Source organism: Trachurus japonicus, chromosome 13 (assembly GCF_045865225.1).
Source record: "Trachurus japonicus isolate A0001 chromosome 13, Traja_1.0".
Classification (NCBI taxonomy): domain Eukaryota; kingdom Metazoa; phylum Chordata; class Actinopteri; order Carangiformes; family Carangidae; genus Trachurus; species Trachurus japonicus.
Genome location: NC_140919.1, coordinates 9,631,581 through 9,644,745, shown reverse-complemented (window position 1 = coordinate 9,644,745; position 13,165 = coordinate 9,631,581). Strand labels below are relative to the sequence as shown.

The window sequence follows — 13,165 nt, the reverse complement described above, 5'->3', positions numbered from 1 at the left end:
AGCCCTTAGGGTTTTTTTTTGGTTTCTCCTGCACATTTGCTTTATCTACTGTATACATTGTATGTTTTTTTTGTTGTTCTACTTTTTACAGTAATATGCTGTTTTATACATCTTTCATGTGCTAATAAATACAATACAAAATACAATAGCCTACAATTTCCTCAGTAACATACGAATTGAAAATGTCCACCATGCATGAAACAAAAAACATGTTGAATGACAATAAATTCAAACTGAATTTAGCGTTCAGTTCAAACTTTTGACTCTCCACCTCTGAACCTAAACAGTTCATCCTCCTCTTCCTCCTCCTCCTCCTCCTCTTCCCTCCTCTTCCTCCTCCTCCTCCTCCATCAGCTCAGCAGCTTCTCTGTGTCTGAGCTCAACAGACGAGCGCTTCCTGTCGTCAGCTGAACTAATTGACTCAGCGTGACACCAACAATGTGAATGTGTAGCATCACAGAGAGAGGGATGGAGAGAGATTGTTATATTATTGTTCTCCTTAATTATTATTAGGATTATTTTTTTAATTCCAAACACTTACTTTGGCAAAATGTACAATGTATGTGATGAAAATAAAACCAGTTGAACTGAACAGAGGGAGAGACGGAGGTTCGTCCTCTCTGGCTGTTTACATATTCCTCTGCACACTGAGGCGAGTGTGTGTGTGTGTGTGTGTGTCTCTATGTGTGTGTGTATTGTGTGTGTCTTCTTCCCCCCTTCTTCTTAGAGAGACTGTGCGCTGTCGGCTCAGAAAAACGGGGGGTGGGGGTCGGGGGTGTCGCCATGGCAACTGCACTCTGCAATTAAGAAACATGAAGCTCCTGGAGCGAGAGGAGAGCGGACACGTGACGGAGCAGCTTCACCTCCGGCTGCAGCTCACAAACCCACAAACCCACTTATTATCCACCTGCTTGTTTCTTTTTTACACCTGTGACGTGTCGACGTGTTGACGTGCTGCTGCAGCTTCACATCCAAACTTTTATTTCATGGTTTATGAAGCTTTAAATGATCAAGGAGCTGCAGACACGTGTTTTAATATGAGAAGAGTTATTAGAGGCATGAAAATGTTTAATTATCTAGATTTTAGTCTAAACAATAAAATGGGTAACACTTTATAATACTGTAAGTACACATTATTAAGCATTAGTTAAGCTTTAAAGGGCTAGTTCAACATTTTGGCAAATTGGCCCATTGCCATAATCCCTATAGTCACAGCAGTAGGTTCATTGTCGGTGCAAGCTGTTTTTAGAACGGTGGAGCAGAGACGTGAGCTGCTCAGAGCTACGCTAGCGCTCTGGTGGACAAGTTGTGACCTGCACATTCACCACGCTATGAGATAATAACACAATGTTACCAGACAGAGTTGTTTTAGAGGTAAATACAGAGACTGCTTGATGAAAAACTGTCCCTGAAGGCAACGCGCATCAGTGGTTTTGCATGAGTTTATCAGCATGGTGAATGTGCAGGTGAGTTAAAAATGTTTTACTCATCATTGATCAGCACTAACTGTATTTATAAACTACATACTAATGAGTAGTCATGTGTTATGAATGAAGAATTCAGTATTTATTAATGCTTATCTAATGCTTAATAGTGTGTATTAGCTATTATAAAGTGTTAGAAACATAAACTGTTTCCTCCCTCTGTGGTTAAACCCTGGCACTCAGGTTCATCCTGCGACCTCTCTGCTCTCACTGATCTTCTTCTCAGAATTTACAGGTATTTATAATCTGATTTATTGAATAAAAGTCTGTGATAAATATAAAAAAATATTCCTGTTACTGAGAAACTTTGCATCATGGGAGACGGAGCATCATGATAATTCACTAAAGAAACATCTGATTTAACATTAATGAGATTAAAACTCTGAGTGTTAATGAGCTGAGGGTCGTCAGTCAGCGACGTCGTGTTTTTTATCCCCGTACGTTTTCTTATGTTCAGACCACAGCGATGGTTGACTCAGCCTCTCCCTGTGTGTGTGTGTGTGTGTGTGTGTGTGTGTGTGTGTGTGTGTGTGTGTGTGTGTGTGTGTGTCTTAATAGGATTATCTGACTGTCGGTGGAGTGGGGTCAACACTAAGAGGATTGTCGAGATAGAGACTGGCTGGGAAGCACTGGAGGAGCGAGGGGGGGTCTTACTGGGAGTGATGGGAGGAAGAGGAGGAGGAGGAAGAGGAGGAGGAGGAGGAGGAGGAGGAGGAGGAAGAGGAGGTGCCTGCAGGGCAGCGCTGCAGGACTCAGCAGCTTCTTCTGCTGTGTGCTGCTGCTCCCATGTGGCGACGCTCTGTGATGTTTAATGCATGGAGATGGAGCCACATTAACATACGTTGAAAAACACCGTAGGTCTCCTACACATGTAAATGAAATGAATTCACTCACTGGATTTAATCTCTCTGTGCTTCATTTTCTCTGATTTTCACATTGTTAAATCATATTATTTCATATTTATTCCCAGGGCTCCAGTCTGTCACCCATATGGGAACATTTTGCCCCTAAAATTTGAGAGTGTGCAAGTAAATATTTCATCTACTTTTCTTTTAACACTGGTGAAACGTAGAAGTGGCGACTGAAAGAATCTGTAATCTGTCGTTACAGGTGTCAGACCGATGTGTGTGAGGATGATGAATGGAAAGAAAATGTGAATATTAATTTGCTTTGCACTCAGTTTACTGTGTGCGGCCAGAAATGTTCTGCTTGCGCTCCTAAAATTGTAAGTTGAAGGAATAGTTCACCAAAAAATTAAATTCAGTCATTAATGACTCCCCCTCATGACACCTCCCTGATTTTTATTCCTCAAAGTGCATCTGGAGACCCGGGAGGCCGGTTCGTAGTCCAACGAAAACTTTATATGAGATTAATATAGCGACCGACACAAAAACGTCCATAAAACTACACAAAAACCGAGATTTGGGCTGACCAGGAAGAGGAGCTTCTGCTACAAACAAGCTTGAAATATAGACTTATTTAATTTTTTTCAGAACAATTTCGCATTTCGGGGCTTCAATACAAGACAGACGGTACGATACGAGCAGCATGGAGGTACTTGGATGTTTTTTGGTGTGTCTTTTTATTACGAAGACAGATGGTATCCATTTGCAACCGTTATATGGACATGCACTGCTACGCCGAGACCCCCTGTAACTCAGAGAAGCCACGGAGGACTCTGAAACTTCTCCCAGCCCTTAGTCCACATGAGGGGGAGGAGATAATGAGTGAAATTTGAATTTTGGGTGAACTATCCCTTTAATATTCCTCCACACTGCTCGTCCACTGCAATCCAAGTGTCCTGAAGGGAGATAGTCCAGAGTTTACTGGAAACGACCTCATTTAGGACATTTTTACAGCCTAAACAGTCCTGTATTGAATTTGCCTGGGGCACACGCGGATGTGGACTTGCCTAAATGAAGTTCTTTCCAGTAAACTCTGGACTATCTCCCTTCAGGACACTTGGATTGCAGTGGACGAGGAATATTAAATGTTTTTTGTGTAGTTTTATGGACGCTTTTGTGTCTGTCCCTATATTACTCTCATATAAAGTTTTGGTTGGACTAGGAACCAGCCTCCCGGGTCTCCAGATGCACTTTGAGGAATAAAAAACTACTCCGGAGTATTCATCAGCATGAGGGTGAGTCAATAATGACTGAATTTCATTTTCTGGTGAACTATTCCTTTAAGGGCCACTGTGCTACGGGTTAAAAAAAAGTCAGTCTGGAGCCTTGAGTCTATTGATTTTGAATTTTGAAATGAGACGGATCAGTTTAAATCTTCCTCACTGGAGAAAATACAACTGAAACTGAGAGAAGCCCCGCCCACTGCAGCTTCACTTCCTGTCTGACACCGACCACACTGAGCTCATATCATGATAACTGATGATGAAACAATAAAAAGCAAAAAGGTTAAATTGATAGAAAATATAGTCAAATCACATCTGAGTTGATTATTATTATCATATGAACAAATATTTCTAATGAGATCATTAAAAACTGTTCACAAAAGAACAACAAAGTGTCTGTTCCTTCAACATATTAACATAATGATGTGTTTCCTCCAGTCTTAAATCCTCCACAGTGTCGTCTCTTTGTGGGTCACTGAGTTTTTTTATTATTAAAAACTATATTTTTCTCTGTAATTAATTAAAACTTTCTCTTAGTTTTTCAGCCTCAATCACTCGTCTCCAGTTTCTTATTGAACTTCTCTGTTTGTTTAAAATAAACTTTTCTTTTCCTTTTGTCCCAGTTTCCCTTCGAGAAACCATGAAAGTTTAATCGCAGCTTGTTTTATATTCAAACTGCTACAGTACACACACCCCCACACACACACACACACACACACACACACACACAGCCCCCCCCACCTCCCTTTAAGGCCTGATGGGATTGTCTGACCCAGCAGGTGGGAAGAGAGACGACGTCCAATCTGCGGCTCTGTCTAATTACTGACTCTGTCTGAAGATTCCTACTTTACAACACACACACACAAACACACACACACACACACACGGACACAGATGCTGTCAGGACGCGTCATGGCAGTAACAATAACAGTATCAACAACATGCAGTCCTGTCTACAATGGTTACAAGTAGAGGACAGAGTCAAGGCTGCACTACTTGTCTCAATATGGAACATTACAGTTTAAAACACCTTTATACCAAGACAATCAGCTAAAACACAATCATGATTCATACACACTGCAAAAACTCTAAATCTTTCCAAGAATATTTGTCTTATTTCTTGTCAAAATGTCTAATTTCTAGTCAAAACTAATCTCTTTCCACTTAAAATAAGACTCATCACCTAAAAATGAACTTGTTTTTAGATCATTTTCACTTGTTTCAAACTAATTTTCTCTTGAAATAAGTAGAAAAATCTGCCAGTGAAAGTAAGTTTTTTGTGCTCGTAATAAGAAAGAAAAACTTGCTCCGCTGTCAGATTTTTCTACTTATTTAAAGTGGAAAATTTGCTTGAAAAAAGTAAAAAGTGTCTAAAAACAAGTTAATTTTTAGGTGATGAGTCTCATTTTAAGTGGAAAGAGATTAGTTTTGACTAGAAATGACATTTTGACAAGAAATAAGACAATTATTCTTGGTAAGATTTTGAATTTTTGCAGTGCAGACGCCACCAAACAGGCAACACAACACAACGCTTCCCAAACCAAACACCAACTTTTTGAAGCACACAGTAGAATACAGATCAATGAAAGCATGGAACTCCTTCACCACTGCCAATAACTAAACTCACACACAAACTAACATTCAAAAAGCAAATTACAGTAAAAACTATCTTGGAATTTTATATCTGTAAAATAACATACGCACACACACATACATGTAGGGTCGTAGGGTTTCTTGTTGTCATTTTCATTTGTTTTACCCTTTTATTTTATGTTATTTTAGTTTAGTTTATTTTATAACCACTGTACATGGGAGTACAGTATCTTACATATGTTCTTTGATGTAGATGACAATCCGATTGTGCAGATTTAAAGGGACAACGAGGAGTTTTGGAAAAGCTAAGCGTTTTCACACTACATTTATGAGCCTCCGCACACACCGTAGAATTCTTCGACCGGCGCAAGACGGACTTCATGTTTTCATTCATCAAGAATTAAAGTCAGAGGTGTTATTATCATGAGCGTCCACGAAACCGAAAGTAAGGAAACACTGGTTGGCTCACCCAGCATTTCCACCATTAATTAAAATAACAAAATAACCATAGAGACAAAACGATATATTTATCGAAAATGGGCCCATTAACAAGTGTGGGTAGCGTAGATTCATCCACATTAACGCGATACTTTTTTCTAACCAAATAGAAACTCCTCGTTGTCCCTTTAATGTACGTTTTTGTTGACTTGTCTTGTCTTTCTCGTGTTGTGATTGTAGATGTATGTTTAAATGTAGCTACTGGTTTTAAATGTGGACCCCAGGAAGACTAGTGCTGCTCTAGAGCGCAGCAGCAGCTAACACATAAAACTAATGAAACAAAACCATCAATAGATTGATACAGTGTGTGTCTGTGTCTGTGTGTGTGTGTGTGGACAGACACACTGGAAACATGCAACAAACTGACATATGACAGAGTTTTTCTATGGAAGCTGCCAAGTTGAGAACAATGAGACTTCTGGGTCTCTCTCTCTCTGTCTCTCTGTGAGTCTCTCCTCCCCCCACATCACCAAACACACACAAACAGAGATGGACACACACACACACACACACACTCACCTGTAACAGCTGGTGTGTCGGCCGTCCACACTCGGGCATGTTCCTGTTCAGACGGTCCATGTCCTCTGAGTTGTCCACGTCTCCCTGAGACACATGAAGATCCTGAACACACAGAGAGAGAGAGAGAGATGAGTTCATCATGTCGTCATCAAAAAATAATCATCGTTAGTGTCAGAGACCTGTGTGTGTGTGTGTGTGTGTGTGTGTGTGTGTGTGTGACATCAGGTTCTGGACTCAAACTCACAGATTTTCCACGATAAGTTAAGAAAGTTGAACCATATTTAGTGGGAAAACCCCACAACACACACACACACACACACACACACACACACACAGCCCAGACACTAATATGTCAAGGTGTGACTCATTAGTTTCATACTGTCTGCACACAGACACACACACACATACACATATTTGCACACAACAGATGGTATTTAGCAACACACTCGGAGGAAGTAACACACACACACACACACACACACACACACACATTAATGCATTTAAATCTCTTGGTAGTTGACACATTCCTTGGAAATCGGCCACCTTGGCTGCTCTCTGGCCTCCCAGTCACTATGAATACACACACACAGACACACACACACACACACACACACACACACACACACACACACGGTGCCCAAATCGCACAAATTCCTCCTTTCTTACTCATTTTTTTGGGGGGGTATTTCCATCTGCTCAGCACAGAGCTCATGTCTATAAATACACCACATACGTCTCTGTGTGTGTGATAAAAGTGAGAAAACACTTTAAAGGGATAGTTCAACATTTTGGCAAATTGGCCCATTGCCATAATCCCTATAGTCATAGCAGTAGGTTCGTTACCTTTAATTGTCGGTGCAAGCTATTTTTAGAACGGCAGAGCAGAGCCGTGAGCTGCTCAGAGCTACGCTACGGAGGCTCATGGGATTTCTTGGTTTCCCTCGTCAAACTCATCAAATACACAATCCAACAACTCCACAACGCTCTGGTGGACAAGTTGTGACCTGCACATTCACCACGCTATGAGATAATAACACAACGTTACCAGACAGAGTTGTTTTAGAGGGAAATGATGATGACTGATGATGAAAAACTGTCCCTGAAGGCAACACGCATCAGCTGTTTTGCATGAATTTACCATGAGCCTCCGTAGCGTAGCTCTGAGCAGCTCACGGCTCTGCTCTGCCGTTCTAAAAATAGCTTGCACCGACATTAAAGGTAACCAACCTACTGCCATGACTATAGGGATTATGGCAATGGGCCAATTTGCCAAAATGTTGAACTATCCCTTTAAAATCTGGTGTTTTTACTGTAATTTTGTGAGGAATCACACACAGTAAAAACACATAATTAGAGCAGTAAGTGAGCGTGCGAGTGAGTCTCTGTGTGTGTGTGTGTGTACCCGCAGTCATTTGCACGCCTAAAATGTTGTGTTGTGCAGCGAGGTTGGAAAAATGTGGTTGTGATGATCTGCAGCCCGAGGAAACACAAAACCCTCCGCTGCAGTGTCATCATGTTTGCTCTTGTGACAGAGCCGTGAAATAATACAAAAAAAAAAGAAAAGAAATATAAAAACGCTCCTCAGCAGAGCGAGTCTGCAGCCTGCAGTGAAGCCTCCAACTGTACAACAGCAGAAAAGAAACACAAATGTTGTTGAAAAGTCCCCATCTGTTACTAAAAAAAAGGAAACAGCCCAACCTGCTGCATGCACTGCAAAAACTCAAATTTTGTCATTTGTCTTGTTTCTAGTCCAAATGTCTAAATTCTAGTCAAAACAAATCTCATTATACTTAAAATAAGACTCATCACATAAAAAAGTAGCTTGTTTTTAGACACTTTTTAGTTCTTTCAAGCAATTTTTCCACTTTAAATAAGTAGAAAAATCTGACAGTGGATCAAGTTTTTCTTTCTTATTACGAGCACAAAAAACTTGCTTTCACTGGCAGATTTTTCTACTTATTTCAAGTGAAAATTAGTTTGAAACAAGTGAAAATGATCTAAAAACAAGTTGATTTTTAGGTGATGAGTCTTATTTTAAGTGGAAAGAGATTAGTTTTGACTAGAAATGAGACATTTTGACAAGAAATAAGACAAATATTCTTGGAAAGATTTTGAGTTTTTTTGAGCAGTGTGTTTTTCCCTCTATAGGAGCTGGGAATTACCTTTCTCCAGTTGTCCAGTAAACGCATCGCCTCCATGGTCTCTCCTCCAGACTCACTCAATCCTATCAGTGTGAACCTGATCGATCAAGCTGCGACCGATAACTCTGATTCTAACACCACAATATTAACAATAACAACACAACTGTCTGTAACGCAGCGTTTCCTCTCTCACAGATTGTCTCTTTGTCTTTGTCCCATTCAGCAGGACGACGTGGTGCTGCTGCTGCTGCTGCTGGACCTGTTGCTGCTTGCTCCACTAAACTAAGACCTGCATTCCTGACTGGCAGCACCTAAGTCCCAGATAACAGAGTGTGTGTAAGTGTGTGTGTGTGTGTGTGTTTAAGCCATGATCAAAAGAGGGAAGGGGGGGAAAAGAGGAAGGGAGGATGAGAGAGTGATGAGTGAAACAGTTGGATAAAAAAAACCAACAAAAGGTCAGAAATAAAGTGATGGACGTGTTGAAGCAAGAAGAGGAAGAAGGAGAAGAAGCTCTGCTATTAAACTGAATGCAAAATGTCCCATGATGCATCAGTGCACACGTCTTCATGGATAAAAGCATGAATGGAGTGATAGTGGAAACAGAGGGATGAAGTAGACGGAAGCAGGTGGATGGGTAAAGAGACGACCGATGAGTGTGTGGCTCTGTGGCGCAATGGACAGCGCATTGGACTTCTAGATGAGCACAGAGGAGGGGGAAGAGATTCAAAGGTTGTGGGTTCGAGTCCCACCAGAGTCGAGCTTTATATAGCTCATTAAGCACAAAAAACAAAGAGAGAGAAAGAAAAAAAAGACGGTGTAAAACCGAGCTGAGCAGAGCAGACCGTCGACAGCAGGAGGACAAGCTGGTGGTCTGTTAATCAGAGGGTCAGCGGTTCAATCCCCCCTCTGATCTAATAGGAAAGTCATAGAAAAGGCAATTGGATGAATGAGTTGTTAAGTCCAAAGCACTTTTAATTGTCTTAATGCATTGCACTTTTTTTGTACTGCACAACAACTTTACCTATATAGGCCTACCTATATATTTATATAGATATTTATGATTTGTATTTAGGGTAGGTGTATATTATAATATTTATGATTGAGACAATTATTATGTGTGTATATATGGTATATATTTATATAGGTATTATGTATTATGTAGTTACAAACTGAAGAATAGTTAAAAAGGGGTGGGAAATTAAAACGTTTTTTACTTCTTCCTACTCCTTTTTCAAACAATGTGCAGTGTTTTGTTATGTCTTGGCTCTATTTTTATATATTTTTTTCTTTCTTAAATAGTTACATATATTTTTTTATAGGCCTACATGTTTGAAAATAAAAATTCATTCATTCATTCATTCACCTACAGGTACAATAGCTATAACCTGAACATCTGATCTCTAAAATGCAGATGAATTACACATGAAAGGAAAAAGAAAAAAGCTATTACTGTAATCTAAATGAGACTGAGTTTAATGGTAAATATACATCCTACAGTTTCTCCTACGACTCAGCACAGCAGGTAATCCCATGTCCAAGATGCACTAATCCGACCAAAACACACGGTCTCTTTATCAATTCTAATGCCAGATTACACACTGAGCTAAGTCACATTTCTGTATCTCTAATGTACTTCAAGCATCTGTTCTTCTTTCACTGTTTATAATTTGAGATGAACCACAAGTCCATTAAAACAAAAAGAAAGGAGGTTGTTTACATCATGGATCGAGCCACTTCACAACCAGAGAAACAGTTTCAAATGGTTCTTGTTGTGTTTTTGTTTTTCCATTATTGTGTCCAAGTGCACAAAGTGAAACTAAAGTAGCTAGGACATTCCCAGCAATGCAACATTAACTAAATATCCATTGAAGATAAAGAACTACAGCAGCTCTAGTCGACCTTGTCGTCCACATCAAACCCTTCCTTCGTCCTCTCATTGTGTCATGTGATCATGTGGCTGGTGGTGGTGGTAAACCTTCCACCTCGGTGAGGAAAAATGAATTCCTCTGTGGGTTTAAAGGAATGAAGAGTAAGGTGGAAGGAAAAGTGAGAAACATCCTGGGACGGACTGTAAACAAAGCCACGTCGTCTACCATTATAGAAAACCTCCTGCATTCACCCACACAGGCCCCTTTTCCTTCCCTGGGCACATATAGATAGAGACATCATTTCTTCTCAGCAGACAGGCGTGGTGCACTAACAACCTTTTAGCCTGTGAGCCTTTATAGAGGTCCACATTTAACTCAGACAAATGTCTAAGAGCATGCAGTGCACTTGTCATGTTGTTTAATTTCAATCATTTTAAAGGCCCCTGCCTACACTGCAAAAACTCAAAATCTTTCCAAGAATATTTGTCTTATTTCTTGTCAAAATGTCTAATTTCTATTCAAACTGATCTCTTTCCACTTAAAACAAGACTCGTCACCTAAAAATTAACTTGTTTTTAGATAATTTTCACTTGTTTCAAACTAATTTTCACTTGAAAGAAGTAGAAAAATCAGCCAGTTTTTTGTGCTTGTAATAAGAAAGAAAAACTTGCTCCACTGTCAGATTTTTCTACTTATTTCAATGTTTGAAAAAAGTAAAAAAAATGTCTTAAAAACAAGCTACTTTTTAATGTGATGAGTCTTATTTTAGGTAATGAGATTTGTTTTGACTAGAAATGACATTTTGACTAGAAATAAGACAAACAGTCTTGGTAAGACATTTGAGTTTTTGCAGTGAGTGTACGCAAAAGTCTCTGGTTTCTGCTGATGTGTCTCTGTTAGGCTACTTACAACAGCAAATGAGCCCATCATTGTCAAGATACGCTATTTGTAAGTAGTCTAATTAAGGCATGGTCGGGTCGGACCACTGATGAAACGATATGAATAGCCTAGATAGCCTACATTACGCTGATAAAAAAAAAAAAAAAAGCAAGTCCCGTCTTCTTTCCGACGTTTCCAAAACTAATATACACACGCCGGCCAGACAAACGTCTTCATGACAGTGGGAAATGCAGTCTTCATTCCGCCGCTTTCGTCCACAGGGGCCGCCAAAATCAACTCTAAATGAAAAGTCTGTAGGGGCTTTAAAGCCGCCGTTTACCTAGTTGACCATGCAACCTCAAACTAGCCACATTAGCTTGCGGTTGCTCTAAGCTAAGCTAATTAGCTAGCTGGCCCTTTAAAATCAAATAGCCCACATAGCCTACTGTTGCCATTGAACGAGCTAGTTACTGAGCCCTGTAACCTCAAATTATCCACATTTGCTTAGCTCAAAGTAGACTAGTTCGCCTAGCAACCCCCAAATACTCAAACTAGTGACGTTGACCTATTAAATCCTACTGTGGTTATGAAGTGAACTATTACCCCAGCTGATCCACTGACCTCAAACATACCTATTTTTAGCTCAAAGCTAGTTAGCTTATCGCGGCCCTCAACATCAAACTACATTAGCCTACTCTTTATTTAGGTGAGCTAGTTAGCATAAGCCTACCAGTGTGAGAATACCGACTTCTCCTCCATTATTTTAAAATGAATGAAGCACTTTGAATGCAAAGTTCTTCCCAGTCCGCCATGTTTCGGTTATTCTGAGTCTCAAATGCTTTGAGGTCAGAAATTGGCGTTTTCAACTGGGACATTCAGAGTTCGCAGCATGAGCTAATTAGCCTAGCAGACCCTGTAACCTCCTTCTATCCACATTAGCCTACTTTCTCGGTGAGCTAGTTATAGCTAATGAGCCTGTTGATTCTCAGGCTTTTCAAAATAAAACCATGGGGGATAAACAGGTTCTTGCCTTTCACACTTTCTCTTTACATCTTTACAGGAGATTTTATTCCCTCTTTGCTGTTTTAAATTTAATTTTCTCAAACTTTTTTTCTCTGCTCCTTTGAGTTGGTCTGTTTGTTCACACCACTTCAAAGCTCAGAGCTGTCAGTCTGTGGGGGGATGTCAGCAGCTCCTCTTTCTCTTTAGATCCACAAACTCTCACCGGGGAAACAAAGACCTCTCAATCTCCATGTCTTTCTCTTCTCTCACCCTCTTTCTTTCTCTCTTTCCCTCCCTCTCCTCCTCTCATGCCAGGACAGAAAGGCTGGCATTGTTTTCTGTTGAGCAGCCATGGATCTCCTCTCACACATGAGGGAGTCTTTTTTTTTTTTTTGATGGGGTTATGAAAGCGAGGGAGGCTCGATCACCATTTAACTGGAATGCAAAATGTAGAGACAGAGGGAAGAGGGAGAGTCTGCCAACCAGGGACGATGATAGAGAGATGATAGAAAGAGAAGAAAGGAGGTGCAGCTGCAGACAGGGTTTGTTTTGAATGTCTGATCTTATTCAGTGAACAAACCAATAGGATGATTTAATCACTATGAACTTATGTAGCCTATGCTTTATTCATTTAAGAAATATTGACTTATATCATAATAACCAATGCATTGATATCAATATGCAAAAATGAGCTGCAACATGTGGAGACGTCTGAGGCTAATTCATGGGAAAAGTTGTGTTTCCATTTAAGTGTGTGTTTTTTAATTTGCATATTTAAAAATTCCAGAGTGTCAACACTGAATTTTGCACATTTGAAACATATGAAAAATGTTTTTTAGTGGTCTGTCTGATGAATTAATCATGATGTGACCTAAATGTCCACTGAGACTTCTGCTCCAGTGAAGAGTCTGGAAACTGCAGCTCCATCACCATCATGTTTTCCATGTTGTTATTTAGCCTATTTATCTATTTTATATCTTGAGTTGTTGTGATGGGTTTTGTTGTTACGTTTTCTTCTCTTGCAGTGGTTTTATCGCACTAGAAATGGAGAAC

The 13,165-nt window shown here is 40.0% G+C and overlaps 1 protein-coding gene and 1 non-coding gene across 2 annotated transcripts in view; one reads left to right on the top strand and one right to left on the bottom strand.

The window, feature by feature from the left end:
* Positions 1-8,420, bottom strand: part of phldb1b (pleckstrin homology-like domain, family B, member 1b) — a 146,956-nt gene extending 138,536 nt beyond the window's left edge. Inside the window, exons 1-2 of the mRNA XM_085796635.1 lie at positions 8,385-8,420; positions 6,223-6,324 (exon numbers count right to left, since the gene is read on the bottom strand). Coding sequence (XP_085652761.1) covers positions 6,223-6,324; positions 8,385-8,420 — 138 coding nt within the window. The remainder of the gene's footprint in view (positions 1-6,222; positions 6,325-8,384) is intronic.
* A 602-nt stretch (positions 8,421-9,022) lies between these two features.
* On the top strand, positions 9,023-9,120 carry trnar-ucu (transfer RNA arginine (anticodon UCU)). Its single transcript has 2 exons — positions 9,023-9,059; positions 9,085-9,120. It is a non-coding gene; the product is annotated as a tRNA-Arg (tRNA).
* Positions 9,121-13,165: the final 4,045 nt, after the last annotated feature.